General features: G+C 37.5%; 1 protein-coding gene across 1 annotated transcript in view; it reads left to right on the top strand.

Annotated features, from left to right (window-relative positions):
* Nucleotides 1-1309: 1309 nt before the first annotated feature.
* Nucleotides 1310-16267, top strand: part of LOC121415134 (insulin gene enhancer protein ISL-1-like) — a 61649-nt gene continuing 46691 nt past the window's right edge. The window contains exons 1-3 of the mRNA XM_041608256.1: nucleotides 1310-2072; nucleotides 3994-4192; nucleotides 12208-12455. Of these exons, the coding sequence (XP_041464190.1) occupies nucleotides 1949-2072; nucleotides 3994-4192; nucleotides 12208-12455 (571 nt within the window). The 5' untranslated portion in view covers nucleotides 1310-1948. The remainder of the gene's footprint in view (nucleotides 2073-3993; nucleotides 4193-12207; nucleotides 12456-16267) is intronic.

The following is a 16267-nucleotide window of genomic DNA, read 5'->3' as shown; positions in this document are numbered from 1 at the left end:
CCAAAATGATGTATAAGCAACATTAAAGAAAGAGAGAGAGAGAGATTGAGAGTGAGGGAGAGGGTCATGGAGGAGGGGAGAGAGGGATACGGAGTTAGAAATGGAAACAATTATTCAAGAAACCACCCAACTCGATCGTACCCTAAATAACACGCAGACACAATACAAATCTAAAGACTGTAAATTCATACTGGATCGCAACCCCCTTGTCCGAACGATAACGAGCCCCTCGTAAATTTAGCAACTTTTATGAAAGAAAACAGGGTAATTCGAAACAAATCAAGATGCCTATACCTCGATCCCACATGTGCTTTTATTGCATAATAACTAAAGGCGACTTGGGATGAGCAACGACAGTCATTGGAAATTTGATTAAAAACTGAAGAAAAGAAAAAGGCTTGTTTACATTTCTCGTTAGATCGAGATTAACAATTTGATGGTCAATTAAGGGGTCTATATTCGAGCCCAATCACTACACAGTTATGTGTGAGGTGGTTTTATTCAAAACAAGTCATGAAGAGAGAGAGAGAGGGGGGATAGAAGGCCGACAAAGAAAAAAATAAATTCGCGTTCATTCAACAACAGAATTACGATATATCCTGTGCAACATTCGTCACCTAAATGTTGATAGCCATTTATTATCAACATTCAAAAGAAAATCGTATAATCATTGAAATTAGCCCAAGAATCTGGTGAGGTAACTGACTATTTACGAAGACACATACATTTTACTCAATTGATACATTTATATTGAAAACACGGAAATCTCTTGAAAAAGGGGATTCATGTTATTGAATTAAGGACTTGTTAAGGTGATATTATTGAATTAAGGTCACTTAGCTGAGGGCAAGAATCTACATGAGAGCCACGTTACATGCTTCATCCCCTCCAAAAGTCTAATTCATATTGACAAATATAATCTATTGGGATTGAAATAAATGAAAAATAGTCATAAAAATGAATGTAGCTTTTACGCAAAGTAAAACAAAACTACAATTTTATTGGCACATCTACACCAAGAATGTGTTAAATATACTCTATTTATTAAAACATATTTCTTTTTGTAATGAATGACAAGCTCTTGTTGGTGCTAAAGCAATTTGTAATGCAAATGAGGACGATCATCTCTCATCTGAGCAGCATACGGCAGACGATTGCTGGAAAGCTTGACGATGATATCGGGAGCGACGACCACCAATAATCGACGGCCATAGGCTGGTCACGTGCAGGAGAATTCAACCAATGAGCGCCCGAGTCCCGCAAAAGGGTTTTTCAACAGAAACGTCTGTCAGCTAAGTGATTTTGTTCGTTGGTCTTGCCTGTGCGCGCAGTGCGAGAAGAGTGGAAGGACCAACCCCCTCCCTATACATAACCCACGATTCACTCTCCGTGCTAAACTGTATTCTCAATACACTCGACGCACTGAGGTGAATGTGTGTGTATATAATATTGTCCGACCCAATGAGCCTGTTGTATATGTGTTTTGTGGTGGAAAGTATAGAAAACGGACCCGCTTGAGCGAAGACGCTGTCACTTTCGAGGGTGATGCTCATGGGTTAAGTAGGCCGGTAGATGCGGGGCTAGATTGTCGGAGCATCTCGCACGGAACCACCTGAGCACCCGGACAATTTTTTGCAGTATCTCCCTCTGCAATCTCCATCTCGCTCTCCGCCACCATCACTACCACTTTCCTCATCAGTTCGATGTCAGATCGCCGAACAACCACTCCAGCGATAGCATCTCCCCTTCACCAGTAATTGGCTACTTGTTGGTGAAGAGGCTTCACTTCAATCGGATTTAACCCACCACCTCTCGGTCTAAACATCATAAGACTTTTACTTTTCATCACCGGTGTCTTCGTCATCCTTGTTCGGTCGCTGGTCGGCTGCCGTACCGTAGACCAGACAGACTTGAGCCGCTCCGTAAAGGAGGAGAATTAGGGGCTCCAATGCTCATCAACTCACTCCCCCCTCCCCTCGCACACCCATCTAAACTGGAGTCAGAAAACACAGTTTCGTCTTTGGATCTAAGGAGATTTTTACCATTCGCCGCCATGGAAGAAATCACGAAACGTAAGTCTTACTTTTTTTTCTTTCACCCGCTTCCACTGGTCTACTCGTACCAATATCTGTTCACTCTTAATTCATCATTGCAAAATATCCTGCCTTTCTTTGATTTCCCTCCAAATCTCAAAACTTCTACCATGCACTGAACATGTTGAATGGTACGTTCTTGTAATAAAAAAAAATCGAGATGTAAATTGTAATGTGAATGGATAAAGATAAACTGTAGTGCTAAATTTTCAAGCATAATGCTTCAGCAAAATTAATAGAAAACGGGATCTTAGCGTCATAGCAGAGTCATGTATGGTTAGTTCTTGAGTTAATTCAGTATGATAGTGAAATTAATATTTTTGACTTGGCGCGTGTGGCTAACAGTTGAATTGAATAGACTTGGAATTTTGCAATTTGAATATCATTCGTCGTTTGTCGTCTTTAGGCCAATATATTTAATAACCGAAGAGAACTCTAAAAGAAGAAATGATCGCTTAAAAATTTACCAAGGATGAGACTTGATGCTGCATGCTTTTTTATGAATATAACATTATGTTTTTATTAAGTGGAAGTAATAAAACGATGTTCCATTAAGCGAAATAACTACATGATGTTCAGTGTCTGTCAAACTGCAAACATAATGATCGTCAACGGATCTATGATTATAAATTATATTTTTTTCATTTCCAGATAGAAGTAAGATCAGTAAAATATTTAAATAAATATTTAAAATAAAACCGGCGTCGGTCATGACACGGGCATTGATATTTCATATCGTGCTCATCTATTCTGTTTGTACAAGAGAACAGCGATTACTGAGGTAGATAAATCGAGAGCAGAGGGCTCAGAACACTGCAAGAGTGCATCATCTTATTATCATAATCATGATAATGAACTTACTTTATGACAATGGTGGAGCGAAGCGTGATAAAGCGGCCATTAAAATGCATTTTTACGACAGCTCTGCATGTACTGACTCACCGAACTTGTGGGAGTGCATTGTTTTCTTAAATTTTCATTTGTTACTATACAAAATACAAAATGGAAAAGTAATGCAGAACTATGTCAAGTCCTTTCCATAATTTGCGATTTGATTCATTTTTTAAATTGGTTTTTGTTGTTGAAACAGCATGTTTTATTAAGCAACCGCATGAATGTGGAATATTAAAATATTGCATACTAACGCCTTGAAATTTGATATAACATAAATCCTTTAGAGTAATTATATCAATCTCAATATCCCCTCTCAAATAATGGTCATATAATTGTTTAGTTCGTCGTTATTGACTTGAAAAGCTAGATCTCAATTACAAAAAAAACTTTGCATATATTCATATACCTAGGTCTGTATGTCAAAGTGCTTTATTTTCGTATTTAATTAAGACCCAAACAACGTAAATTGAGAAAATTGAACTTACAAAAAGCATAAAATTTTAAAATGGAAAATGCGAAATTATGCACATGTAACGTACTTTTAAGCTCAGACCAAATTTATGACAAGGATTTTAAACGTCTTCACAAATTTACCACAGAATATTTAGTATTTGCAAGTAAGCGCACACTGTCTAATAGATTGTTTAATATTCTTATCTATCATCTTCGAAATTTGATGTAAGAGGAATATGATATTGAGATTTTAAAAACACGATAATGAATCAATAATGTTCTTTTTCTTCAGTTTTCAAGTGTAAAAAAATGCAAGTCGAGATCAAACTTTCTAGAAGTACACAACACAACTTCAAACTTTCCTTACTTATTGCTGAAACAATTTTGAAAGTGCAAATCAAACATTAGTCCAACAGCGGTTTAACATCACTGATACAAGCTAGGTACTCAAACATAATTTCAATTGCTTTCTTGATATGATATTGGTTTTCTACTCGCCAAACCCGAGGTATGAATCTTTCTCATTCGATCACCTCTATTTTCTTCTACTTAGTGAACTGCAAGCCGCGGCGGGCCTCGTTGTGTGTAGGCTGCGGTGGAAGCATACAGGACCAGTACATCTTGCGGGTTGCACCGGACCTAGAGTGGCACGCAGCTTGCCTCAGGTGCGCCGACTGCAGTACTTATCTCGACGAGACGTGTACGTGCTTCGTAAGGGACGGCAAACCCTACTGCAAACGGGACTATCTCAGGTGGGTTAAGTAAACATTCTACCATCGAAGGAAGTCAAATGTATCAAATGAATCATCTATTAATATATGAGTACTTATGTCTTGGAATCGTGGACATATTTTGTTGTCCACGAACTGCGGATAAAGTTGACCGAAGTATTTGAATTAGTGACAACATCTGCTTCTTGAAAATTTGATCCTTCTCGTATTGGAAATGCAGGCCTAGTGTTAAACACTTGAGGAACGCTATATTTTTCTCCTCGCTTCCCTTCAATTTTTTTTTTATTGTATTTCAGTGTTCAAAATTATCATCACCGGTGTCTTCGTCTCCGACAATCATGACAATGATTTATGGAAACATTTTAGCATTTCAAGACAAAGTAAACATTGTATTTATTGTAAAAGGGAAGGGAGGTGTTGGGAAAATGTAAATTATATTCTGTTGAAAACTTTCATCTTATTTCACTTTTCATAATTTCATGCCATAATTACTAAGTGTAATCATATTCGATTTTTTTTACTCTTAAATCAACACTATTATACACCAATCATACCCGATATATTACTCTATTTCAATTGATTGGAAAAAATATCAGTGATAAACCTACAAACTTCTTAAAATGAATAAGTTGATGATAACATTAATCAAAACCACATTAAGGTTTAATAATAAGTTTCAGACTAATCACGAATGGTGTCACGAAGTATGCATATTGCTATTTCATGGGTGCTTACGAAATACGCCGATATTCGCTAATACGCGATATGAAATTTTGTCAGTGATATTACATGAATTTGTCGGAGCATGCACGATGAAAATGGGTGTTGAAATATATAAAGGAGCAATAATTATTACATTTACCATAACCAATAATGTGCTTGATTTGTGAAAGGTGGAAGTATAATATGACACACCGCCCTTTTCTATAACATAGACTGGCGTGATGAGAAAATTGGGTCTCTTCAATCAATTCAGTTTAAGATAGAACTGTTATCAAAACATTTGGACATAGGTAATTTGATCCCCACCCAAATCGGACACCCCAAATATTGATCGCGAGATGAGGGGGGTAAGATGGGGGCAAGAGTGGAGCCCACTTCCACCAACCGTGTGTATTTCTACCGTTGTCCCAGGATGACAGATTGGGTCATTGGTTTATCATCACACACGCACAGCCGCCAAATTAGACTTTCTGTGTCCTCCGTATGTGGCGCTCATTAGTTTTTTGGGGGGTTTTCCGCCACGTAATAAAGTACATCGTCATATATGTGAGTGTGTGTGTGTGAGTGTGTAAGGGTGGGTGTGTATGTGTGCAATACCACCCGTAGGACGACAGACGACCAGCGGGTCGCGTACGAAAACCCCCGATATATACCCTTTGACTTGGCTAAAAATCGAACAGATGTATAGCGCGCTTTTCGGGTTTGGGCCATTGGTTATTGTGTGTTCTGTAGGGTAAGAAGAGGCGAGTTTGGCAGCATACGGGGAAATGGATAGCGACAGTTGGCAAAATAAAGAGCAGGAGGGGGCAAACATACACCACAAACACGCTCCAAGGGAAAGTGATGTGTGGGGGGAAGAGCCGATAAAAAATTATAATTCAATCTGGCCCTGTGGTATGCAATGACGATTTCAATTAAAATTGTCACTTTCTCTTACATCCTTATTTCAAGAGGAAAATATAATTCGTATTTTTGTATTATAATGTAACAATCATGTAACAGAAAACGTTTTGACGATAGAATGTATTCTATTTATGTCAATACCCATTCAGAATTTGCTGAATTGTGCCCCAAAATATTTATCATTAGATTCTTGTTTCTTAATTAAAACTTAATTTATAAGAATGCCTGCTTTCGAGTATTTTCAAGAAAATGTCAGGTAAGACCAATTGGTTACGTGTTTTTGTGCATGTCAGATCATTCACAGACCTTATCGATCGATTCATTATCATAACATTTTATAAAGGGTTCAATGATTGACTTCATACACATTTGAAAATTTGATAATTTTAAATCACATTCTTGGTCATTACTAGTTCAAACAGGACTAAGATTCGTTCAGTCTTGTATCTTTGTATACATAATAGTGACACGCATAAAACGATAAATCATCCATACCACGTAAAATGACTTTCGTCCACCTTTTGCGAAACCATGTCCATTTCATAATGATCTTTTTATACGAATTTAGGAGTAGGCCAAACTACAGTTACCTATCGGTCATGTCGGTATCCACTTCTACCTAGTTGGTATCGCACATATCGGATGCATATAATTATAGGGTACTTGCCGTTTTCTCTCCATAACCAGTCAAGTGTTGTTGACAAAACCCCTTGCTTTATTTCTCTCTTTTATTCAGTGCAAGCTATCCGCGTCTCGACAAGTCCCATTGTACCACACATAGCCCAGAGATGACTCAACCGAAATCTTGAAGTTGTCTTTAAGTGCCCCCGAAAGAAAATCTACATGTGTATACCAAAGCTAAAATGAAGTTGTAAATAAGTTGTTTTCTTGATGAAAAGATTGCATCTCACCATTGATATTCATACCGCAATACTTGTTTAAAGGGGAATGAAACCTTTGGAACAAATAGGCTTGTGTAGAAACAGAAAAATCAAAGAAAAAGAATAAAGAAAGTTTGATAAAAATCGGACAAATAGTGAGAAAGTTATGAGCATTTGAATATTGCAATCACTAATGCTATGGAGATCCTCACATTGGCAATGCGACAAGGATGTGTGATGTCACTGATGATCAACTTTCCCTTTGGTGGATTGTAAAATACCCTCAAAATGTCTCTTTTTGCTTTTTCTTATAATGAAACAAACTCTTTATCCATGATGTATTTTTAAAAAAATAAGTATGTATTACATGCCCTCATGTAGACAGAACACATGAGTTATGGATAGATGTGATAAAAGAGGCAATTCTAGTGAAATATATACTAAAGTAATGTGGAAAGTTGTTCACAAGTGACATCACACATCTTTGTCGCATTGCCAATTTGCTATCTCCATAGCATTAGTGATCGCAATATTCAAATGCTCATAACTTTCTCATTTGACCGATTTTTTCTCAAACTTTCGTTGATCTGTTTCGTTGACTTTTCTGTTTTCACACAAGCTATCTTGTTCCGATGGTTTCCTTCTCCTTTAAGGCTGAACTACACAGGTTTCAGTGTAATGGATACCGTACCTATCATACTGAACATGGAACACAGGTATAATCAATGTCATTAGGTATAGTTTGACCAAATGTATTGTCAGGAAGAAATGGGCGGTGTCTACCCAATCAATAGTCAGCGATGACTCCCTCATGCATTAAGATATGGGACATATAGGTATCAAAGCATACACATTAAAACAAGACAAAACTAGGTAAGAGAGCCATAATGTAAAAAGAAAATTTATTCTGAATCGGATCCATTTTGTGGATGATCTGTTTGTTATTCCCCTGTAATCATGGTAATCAGCGTGTAGTCAATGGCTGCAATTTTCACACTGCATACTTGATATTAACCCGCTCTTCAGAATTACTCCACTGACAATTCATTGATTTTTTTTTATTTATTGGTTTATCTAATTTCTTTATCAATTTTCAACATAGGCCTTCAAATCAGATACGGAGAAATAAAAATCGAAGATAAACAAAGTAAATGATAAAATGAACAAAATAATGAGTTTAGAGTGAAATGGGCATTAACAATACATAAACGAAATACAATGAACTCAATCATTTCTTAATTAAACATTTTAAATGTTTTATTCACTAATTATTAATTAATTAGAATAAAGGATTTCCGTCGGCAATGTCCATGGTGGATTTTCAAAATCAGTTCACCCACGTCCCACATCATCATTTCCCTTGAAATAATACACATAATTAATGCATACCGATTAAATTATTCAATATTTCCGATTGACACAAAATCGAGGTTAAACAGACTGGTGCCTAGGCAGATTTATATTTATCATATTTAAACGTTTAATTGCACTATGAAATAGTCAAGTTTCTGCTTATGGATTTCATCCCTGGGTCATACAATAACCTTGTTCGTTGAAGAACGTTGTGAAGCTGCATAGGTTTTTTTTAATCTAGAGGATTTAAAGGAATGCCAAGGTTAATATACTGCCAGTGAACCTGATTAAGAAATGTAAAGCTTCTACGTACTGCGACTAATTAATTAGTCCACTTGGTATTGAATTTTGCTCTCGTGGGTTTGTTTTTCTGAAGGGAATTTGATTAGAAAGTGACTATCATTTCAAGGTGTTGTGAGAAGTATTATTGTTGATAATAACTCAAGTCTATGGATTGGAGAATTTGATGATCCAACCGATGATTTTTTTTAATAATGTATATGTGGTGTTGCCCTTGTAGCTTGTAATATCATTTTACTAATTCTGGATATTGTATCGTACTAAAATATTTAATACGATGCAAAGTAATTGTTGATAATGACATTTAATTAGGCCTTATACCTTTACCCACCATGTCCACAATGCCCTATTACTATGCCAAAATTAAAATCAATTTTCAGATGTTTCCATTGGAGCCATTCCTTGAATCAGAACTTCTTTTAAAAATCAAGAAAAAATAATGATGGCGTTCACTTTTTAGAACATTATTACAATTCCTCATTCTGGTGTTTAAGAATAAATTGCAGCGATTGAAAATTCTACACTGTTTCTTGCTCAGCTCGCAAGATGAAGAAAATTGTGCTTTCTTTTTATCAACTCCCATAACAATTAACCTTCAATATCTTGCACTTCTACTTTTTATTCTATGACCTTTAACCTCTGATTTCGAAGGATGTCCTTCTTTCACTCTGTCTCCGGATTTCACATGGTGATGTGGAAAGTAGCTCGCAAATGGCGGGCCCATACATTGTAACAATCTAATCAGAGCAACCTCCATAAAAACCCACAAACTACTCAATAGAAAGAAGGACTTGTGGGACGGAGCTCTGACCTAAAAACGAGCTACAATAATGGCAAGCGTTTTGTGCATAAATAGCTTGAGTATTTGTTTAGCCGAATTGCCGAGAAAGGCGAGCGGGACGGAGTCCCGGGAGCGAGGGCGCTGAACCCCGCTCGATCCATTGATACACGGGCTTCCCTCTCTTCTATAATGCATGGGGATTCCTCAATGGGATGATTTCGTGACGTGAGCACGGGCAGGGCGCATTTATTCTCCTAGCCCGCGATAAGTCACGGAGATTTTGAGCTCCGGTGAAAAGGCCTACGTGATTTTCAAAGAATAAAAAGAAGGCAAATGTTGACCGGGTATTCCTCCGACTTCTAACAGGCAGGAACAGCAGGGGAGGCGTGAAAGAAATTCATTTGATTTTCTGTCCCCCTACTGTCTGGCTCTCCTTTCAGTCCGATCTTTTCCCTTTACCGTTTCCATGGTGAGGAGTAATCCATGCGAGTTGGATTGATTAGCCCATGTGGAACACCGAGGGAGCGAGTCAAAATCTTCTTCAAGTAGGACTCCTTTCCTCTTCCCTTTCCTTCAGCTAAACACACACGAAGAAAATCGTTACCCGCGCTAACTTACAAGCAGACGACAGAAAATTAAACCTCGCGCGCAAAATGGTCTGTACAAGCCTAGGGTGATACACCGGGATGTAATAAGCGCGTGAATACCTCACAAAGCCGATCAATGCCTCATCCGTGTCTTCTTCCTCATCCATCCCTTCTATTTCCTCTTCTACATCTTGTTCTCTTTCATCCTTCATCTCATGGGAGACGTTTGCTTGGATGCGAACATGGCTTACCTTCTCATTACCAAGGCGATAAGTGGATATTCGCCGCTTGATTTCAATTCGCGGCAATCTAATTGCGTCCGATTGCAGGCGATCGGCGTGGCAACCCAATCTCTCACCTAGCTGACAATGCCAAGACCTTGCTAATTAACTCACCTGTATGGCTGTATGAATCCCATATAGTCTTGTACTTCCAGACCCTTCATTAAAAAAGTAATTCTTCCGCCAAAATTGCTGCTTTGTGCCGTCTTCCTTAAAAGAAATAATTACGATACAGTACTTCTAGGTCATTACATTCCATTTGTTTCACGGGTAAATTCAACGTCCAATAACAAGCTCATTTCCTGGTGTGCCGTACAAAATTGCTCGCCATAAATTGGTTGTGGACTATAAGTTTATCAATTAAAAAATATACTTATTTCATGGATCTTTGGTAGGTCCATGCATATATCATGGATTTGTGTTTTCATTTAGTAAAACTTTTGTCTTAGAACCAAGGCTGCATGCATGAACCTTTTCCTTCCTGAAAGACGTAAAAAATTCGAAAACATAAAATTATTCAAGTGACAGAGCGAAGCGATCGACCGTTTTTTCAATTTTTTAAATGTAAAAGTTAAAAAACAAATATGCCTACTCTCGGGCTACTCTTTGTAATATTTTGAAATAAAAAGGTAGGGTTTCAACCTCCGCACGGCCATGCTGAGTATATTAATAAATATCAAATTTAAAGATGATCAAGGTGATATATCAGCCTTGTAACATCCCAATTTCCATTTAAAAAGTACCAAGCTTATGCATTATTTATGAGTAGTAAACGTGTGCATATTTACCACATTCTATTGAATATTCGTTCATGATAAGGCAGAAAACATTAAACATACTCCACTACATGTACATCCCTTTTACTTCATTAGATTGGATCGCTCTTTCCCTTGACTGACTTTAAATGTAATTTTGCAAGCCCTTTGTAACTATTCCTTTGGTAATAAATTAATTTTCCTCGAAATATACCACCCAACCATGGTGAAACCGTCATCACCATGCAAACTGCCAGCCGCTGAATAAAACAAAACCCCCCCAAAATGTAATGTCTGATATCATCGTTCCATAAATTGTGTATACCCAATCATGAAGTTGCAAACAAATGAAACAATATCACCCAGTTCAAAAGGCTCTGTGTTTGTAATTATACCTCACACGCCCCGTTTATAATTACCCCCCTATTGTCTGGCACCTTCATTCATCGGTACTCGAATGTACAGCGATAGTGCGAAAATTAGTTCCGAGTAAATTTTTGTCAAGGACGGACATACGTTTATAATGTATGCCTATGCGATTTATCAATAACGTTCGTAATAATTATTGATCGTATGTTATTTCCAAAGTGTATTACTATCGTCATGCACGTCATTAGGAATTATGCCAAGTGTCATCTCATTTTGTAAATGGTCATTGTATATTCATGGACCAGTCCTGGTTTGCATGACTAGTTTTGTAACACATATCCAAGCTACATATAGACTTGCATCGTCAGGGCAAGCTCTTTCGAATTCATTGTGTGGGTGTGGGTGTGTGAGTGTGTGCAACTGTTGCAACAATAGGAAAGTATTAATTTACAACCAGTGTTGAGTTATCTAACTTCGTATTAAAATCAACAAGACTGAAAGTAGTAGATGTGTGTGTGTTTGTGGTCAATGGGTGTGTGTATATATATATATATATATATATATATATATATGTATATATATATTTTTTTTTTTGGGGGGGGGACAGAGGTGCAAGCGTAGATGCATGTACCACTTTTTCATATCATATATAAACTATAATCATAAGAGGTTTCATCCCTTCTTGTTTGATTTATTTATATGAATTTATCGATATTTAGTGTGAAATCCAATTAAAACAATCATAGAAAAATGTTAATTTTTCGTTAAAATCTCTGTCAAGAATCCACCTCAAGTACTCAGTGTTAACCTCATTCAAAATAGTTATGTTTATTACATAGATGACGTGAATTGGTAAAACCGAGGTAGATTCTTAACTGATATGTACCACGAAATTCAAGAATTGTTGGCATAATCTAGACCATATGCATGTTGGTCATGTTGGTGGGAAAATAGTATCATTGCTTTCTCGGAATCAATTCTCTCCGATTCAATATTAGGTAATTCCTAGTGTTCATTAGAAACGAATGACTGTGTTGACCCAAGTCTTTCCATTTTTACATTTGCTATTTTTATTGTTGTTTTTCGTTTGTTTTTTACCGTAGGTTATTTGGCACAAAGTGTGCGAAGTGTGCGCAAGGATTCACCAAGAATGACTTCGTGATGCGAGCGCGGAATAAGATCTACCACATAGACTGTTTTCGTTGTGTGGCTTGCAGCAGACAGCTTATTCCTGGGGACGAGTTTGCGCTCAGAGAAGACGGTCTCTTCTGCAAGGCAGACCATGAGGTGATGGAGAGGCCTGGTGACAGGGACCAAGCACCCAATGTCAACCATAGAAATTATATTAATGGTGAGTTTAGACCGAAAATAGGGACTGACTATAATTAATCTTCACATCGACTAAATTACCAAAGATGAAGAACGTACATATATTCTTAAAATCCTTATCAAGAAAATCTGGCAATTAACTTGCTATATGACTTGAAGAGTTGGGTCACATGACCTTGTTATGGTTTAATGAGTTACGCCTTTTTCTCCATATTTCTATATTTGGACGTAACTATTGGAAATCAACACCCCCGTAGCTTTAGTGTCAGCACATTCTGTTGATTTGATTGATATGATGGCAGTACTGATAATTGGAAAAAAAAATATTTAAAACTTTTATGATAAATAATCCACGCTACTTTTTCGTTGTAACATTATTTATAATTTGGAATTTTTAGAAGTAATTGTGCGTGTAATATACCTTCGCTCGATTGACATAAAATCCAACATGGGACCGTAAACCTCGGTAGTCGTAATTATGGCTTCGTAGCAACTGCAATATTATTAAACAACCTTGAACTTCACTTACTAACAAACATCTTGATCCGAAGTAGATCACATGACATGGGAGGTTCCCCAATCTGAAATAGAAATAGAACAAAAATGTAGTCAAATTGCGATTTTGAAACGTATCATGTATCTGCATTTGACAGTTGACACCGATAAACACGGTATTGGATACCCCGCTTGGATGCAGGAATCCTTAATTTTCTGGTCAATTTGGACTCTAAAGGATGAAACCTAATAATAGCCAATACAAACAGAATCTGGGTAGTACTTCCAAAGATGCGTCATCTCGCTATCTCCTAAATTGTATTCATATTCAGATTCATAGCGGGATGTCTTCGTTACCATATTTTCTTTAGCACGAAACGGGGGAAACGGGACGACGCGTTTAGATTTCAGCCATTCGTTCGTCAAAATAGGGCCTTAGTTGAAAGGGAATTGCATTTTTTTTTTCATTATTATTTCGATGCAATAGTTTATGATTCAATGTCACCAACTTCACGATCCGAAATCTTTCTCCTCACTATCCTACCCCCTTCTGCTTTCATTATTCATGTAAATATGTGTTGTGGGCGGAGGCAAACGTTATGGATATTTGTTTCTATGTTTGAGCCCCTATCTCTCTTTGTCTCCTATCTTTCCCTGAATGTATTTTAAGGGTACTTTCGAAAACAAAGACATACAATATACATGACCATGTCGCCTGTTCTTAAAAATTTAGAAGGCAGATCAACCATTTGACCTGTCAAACGATAGATCTATTAAAAGGTGAACTACGAAGAAAATGAATATAGAAATAAATAATTGAATGAAATAATAAATAAATATGTACAGCACACACATGTTTCATATTTCTTAAGTTTACAAATTAATACGAAAATTAAATTATGCTTATCATTAAAAACATTTAAAATTTTCAATTACGATAGACCTTTGTCCAGTAATCAGCTTCTGTCAATATCATGAGACGTAATCATATTAATAGCTCTTACTCTGAATTTTATTTTGAGTGAAGCCTTGATTTATGGTGGTACTACTATAATTATGTCCAATCTTTTTACGGTATATCTAGTTTGTTCAGTTCCGTTGCTTATTCACGCTCCAGCGCTAAGGGAAAGTATTGATAAGCCTGTCTGCTGAAAGTATCAACTGTCAAAAATGATGTCAGCTATTTTGGCTATCGTTATTGAAGCAACAGAATCAGGGCCCCGTCTTACAAAAAGTTACAATTGATCCAATCAGTCGTAACTCTGTGGAAATTCATCAGTGTCATAATTTTTATTGCAGGAAATTTGAACAATTATGTCCTTTGTAAACAAAGGCGATCACATCAACCTGCCAGGAAAACGATGAATATAAGAAAATACCTCATATCCAGAATTTTGAACCAACCTACATTTTAGATGTTGCTGTTGCTGGCCGTCCATAGTTTTGGTTGATCGGATCAGTCGCAACTCTTTGTAAGACAGGGCCCAGGACATCAGAAAGTACAAACCGGTGTTCCAAACAGGGAATGGTGTATCCTGTGCGGGTCGTTGTCGAATTTTTCACAGTATCCATCGTTCGATGACGGCCTTTAAAATCATCATTGAGCACATCCCTAGCCTACTCGTCCACGCTGCGTTCAGTGGATAGAAATAGGAGAGAGATGTTATTACAAAATCGAGTTTGGCGCCCTGTGGGTATGCATGCTTCACTCGAATGAATCGAGAGATTCGTCGAGTAGTGACGTTTTCCAAGTCCTCCTGAGTCAGTGACAACAACCAAATTAGGGTTCTCTTTAAAGTTGAAGATTGCGTCCATTCCTGGTTAAATGATTCATCCGTATAGAACAAAATCGCAACCATTGAGAATATAGATGTCCTCAGTAATGTAGATGTCATGTTAGATGTTCAAACATGGTTGCCCACGGTCATTATGACAATTGACTCAGCAATAATGGAATTACATTACTATTATTCAGCCCACATAGAAATAGGTTTATGGGACAACGCATAATTATGACCCGAATGTTGATTGGAATTTAACGAACATGACGAATGCTCATTATAATTTTGAATAATTAGAACATTCAAAACATTCTTTTTAAATTGTCCCACAACGATCTATTGTTTAATATAGGAAAGATTAAAGTTCCCTTTACATCTTTCACTGGCACTTTAAACTTACCTTCTGCCGTTTTCCCCATCACAGTCTTCATATGCCCTCTCCCGAGTTTAGTCATCCCCTCACCACAGGGCCTCGTGTTCACCTTCCTCCTCGCTCGCGCCGACATCATGCACGAGCTCCTTGACGATTTTGGCTTGGGGCAGGACTGTGGTCGACAGCATGTGGAGTAGGGTACATCCTAGGTCGTCCTCGTAGGTCGTAGACTCGCGAGTGAACAAAGGAATAATTTGTTTTACAGAATAGAATTGTGCTGCTCCTTGTGCTAGAGTTCTGTTAATGTTAATGAAACAATTTTAACCCACAATTTGACCTTATAAATGCCGATGATGAAGATAGAGAAGGAGGAGATATAGGAATTAACCAATTCTTGTCTGAAAAGAATAATCAGTCATAAAAGTAGTATTGTAATGAAAGCAATACAAAGCGTGCATTTAGCATGTCCACGATGTTTAGTACAATCGCATGTTAGACGGTAGGTCCGTCATGTGGACTGCCCGAATGCGAAACTAATACGGGAATAGCCACTATCATTTGATCTGATTTAATTTTGTTTGATTCATTTATTGAATTAAAGTTAAATATCAGACTTACAACCTGTTACATTACCACCAAATAAAGATTCGATTTGACATCGAACAATAATTCTCATCCTTTTAAAATAATTGGATCTTGTACATTAACGCCCCGAAAACAATGCTAATACGGATTATAGATATCATATCATAGTTATCATAGATTCATGGGACAGTTTCGATGCTTCTCACGTAAAACTTTGCTTTCAAATGTTACATGACTTACGGCAAAAAGCCTTCTTTCTCATCTCCTCTCATTCCGCCTCTCATTATTTTTCCCGTTCTCCCATTCACACTCTATTTTAAAAATCATTTTACTCCTTGATTGACATGAGAGTGGGTCGTCTGAGAAGTAAGACACGACACCCAGACAACACAACAAATCGAGACATAATAATCGGCGGTTTCATTCAAGCGACATTTCATAGTCCTGCTGCCACCTGGGGGCCCTTACACCCAGACCTTGCGGCCGGCATTTTCGGCGTAGTGTTACCTCGTCGAGCCGCTGTGTTCATGAACGTGCGGGCGACAAGATCCCGCTGCATACAACTTGCACAGATTGATTTCACCGGGCGCGAGTTGAACG

Source organism: Lytechinus variegatus, chromosome 5 (assembly GCF_018143015.1).
Source record: "Lytechinus variegatus isolate NC3 chromosome 5, Lvar_3.0, whole genome shotgun sequence".
Lineage (NCBI taxonomy): Eukaryota > Metazoa > Echinodermata > Echinoidea > Temnopleuroida > Toxopneustidae > Lytechinus > Lytechinus variegatus.
This window is presented reverse-complemented; position numbering and strand designations above follow the sequence as displayed.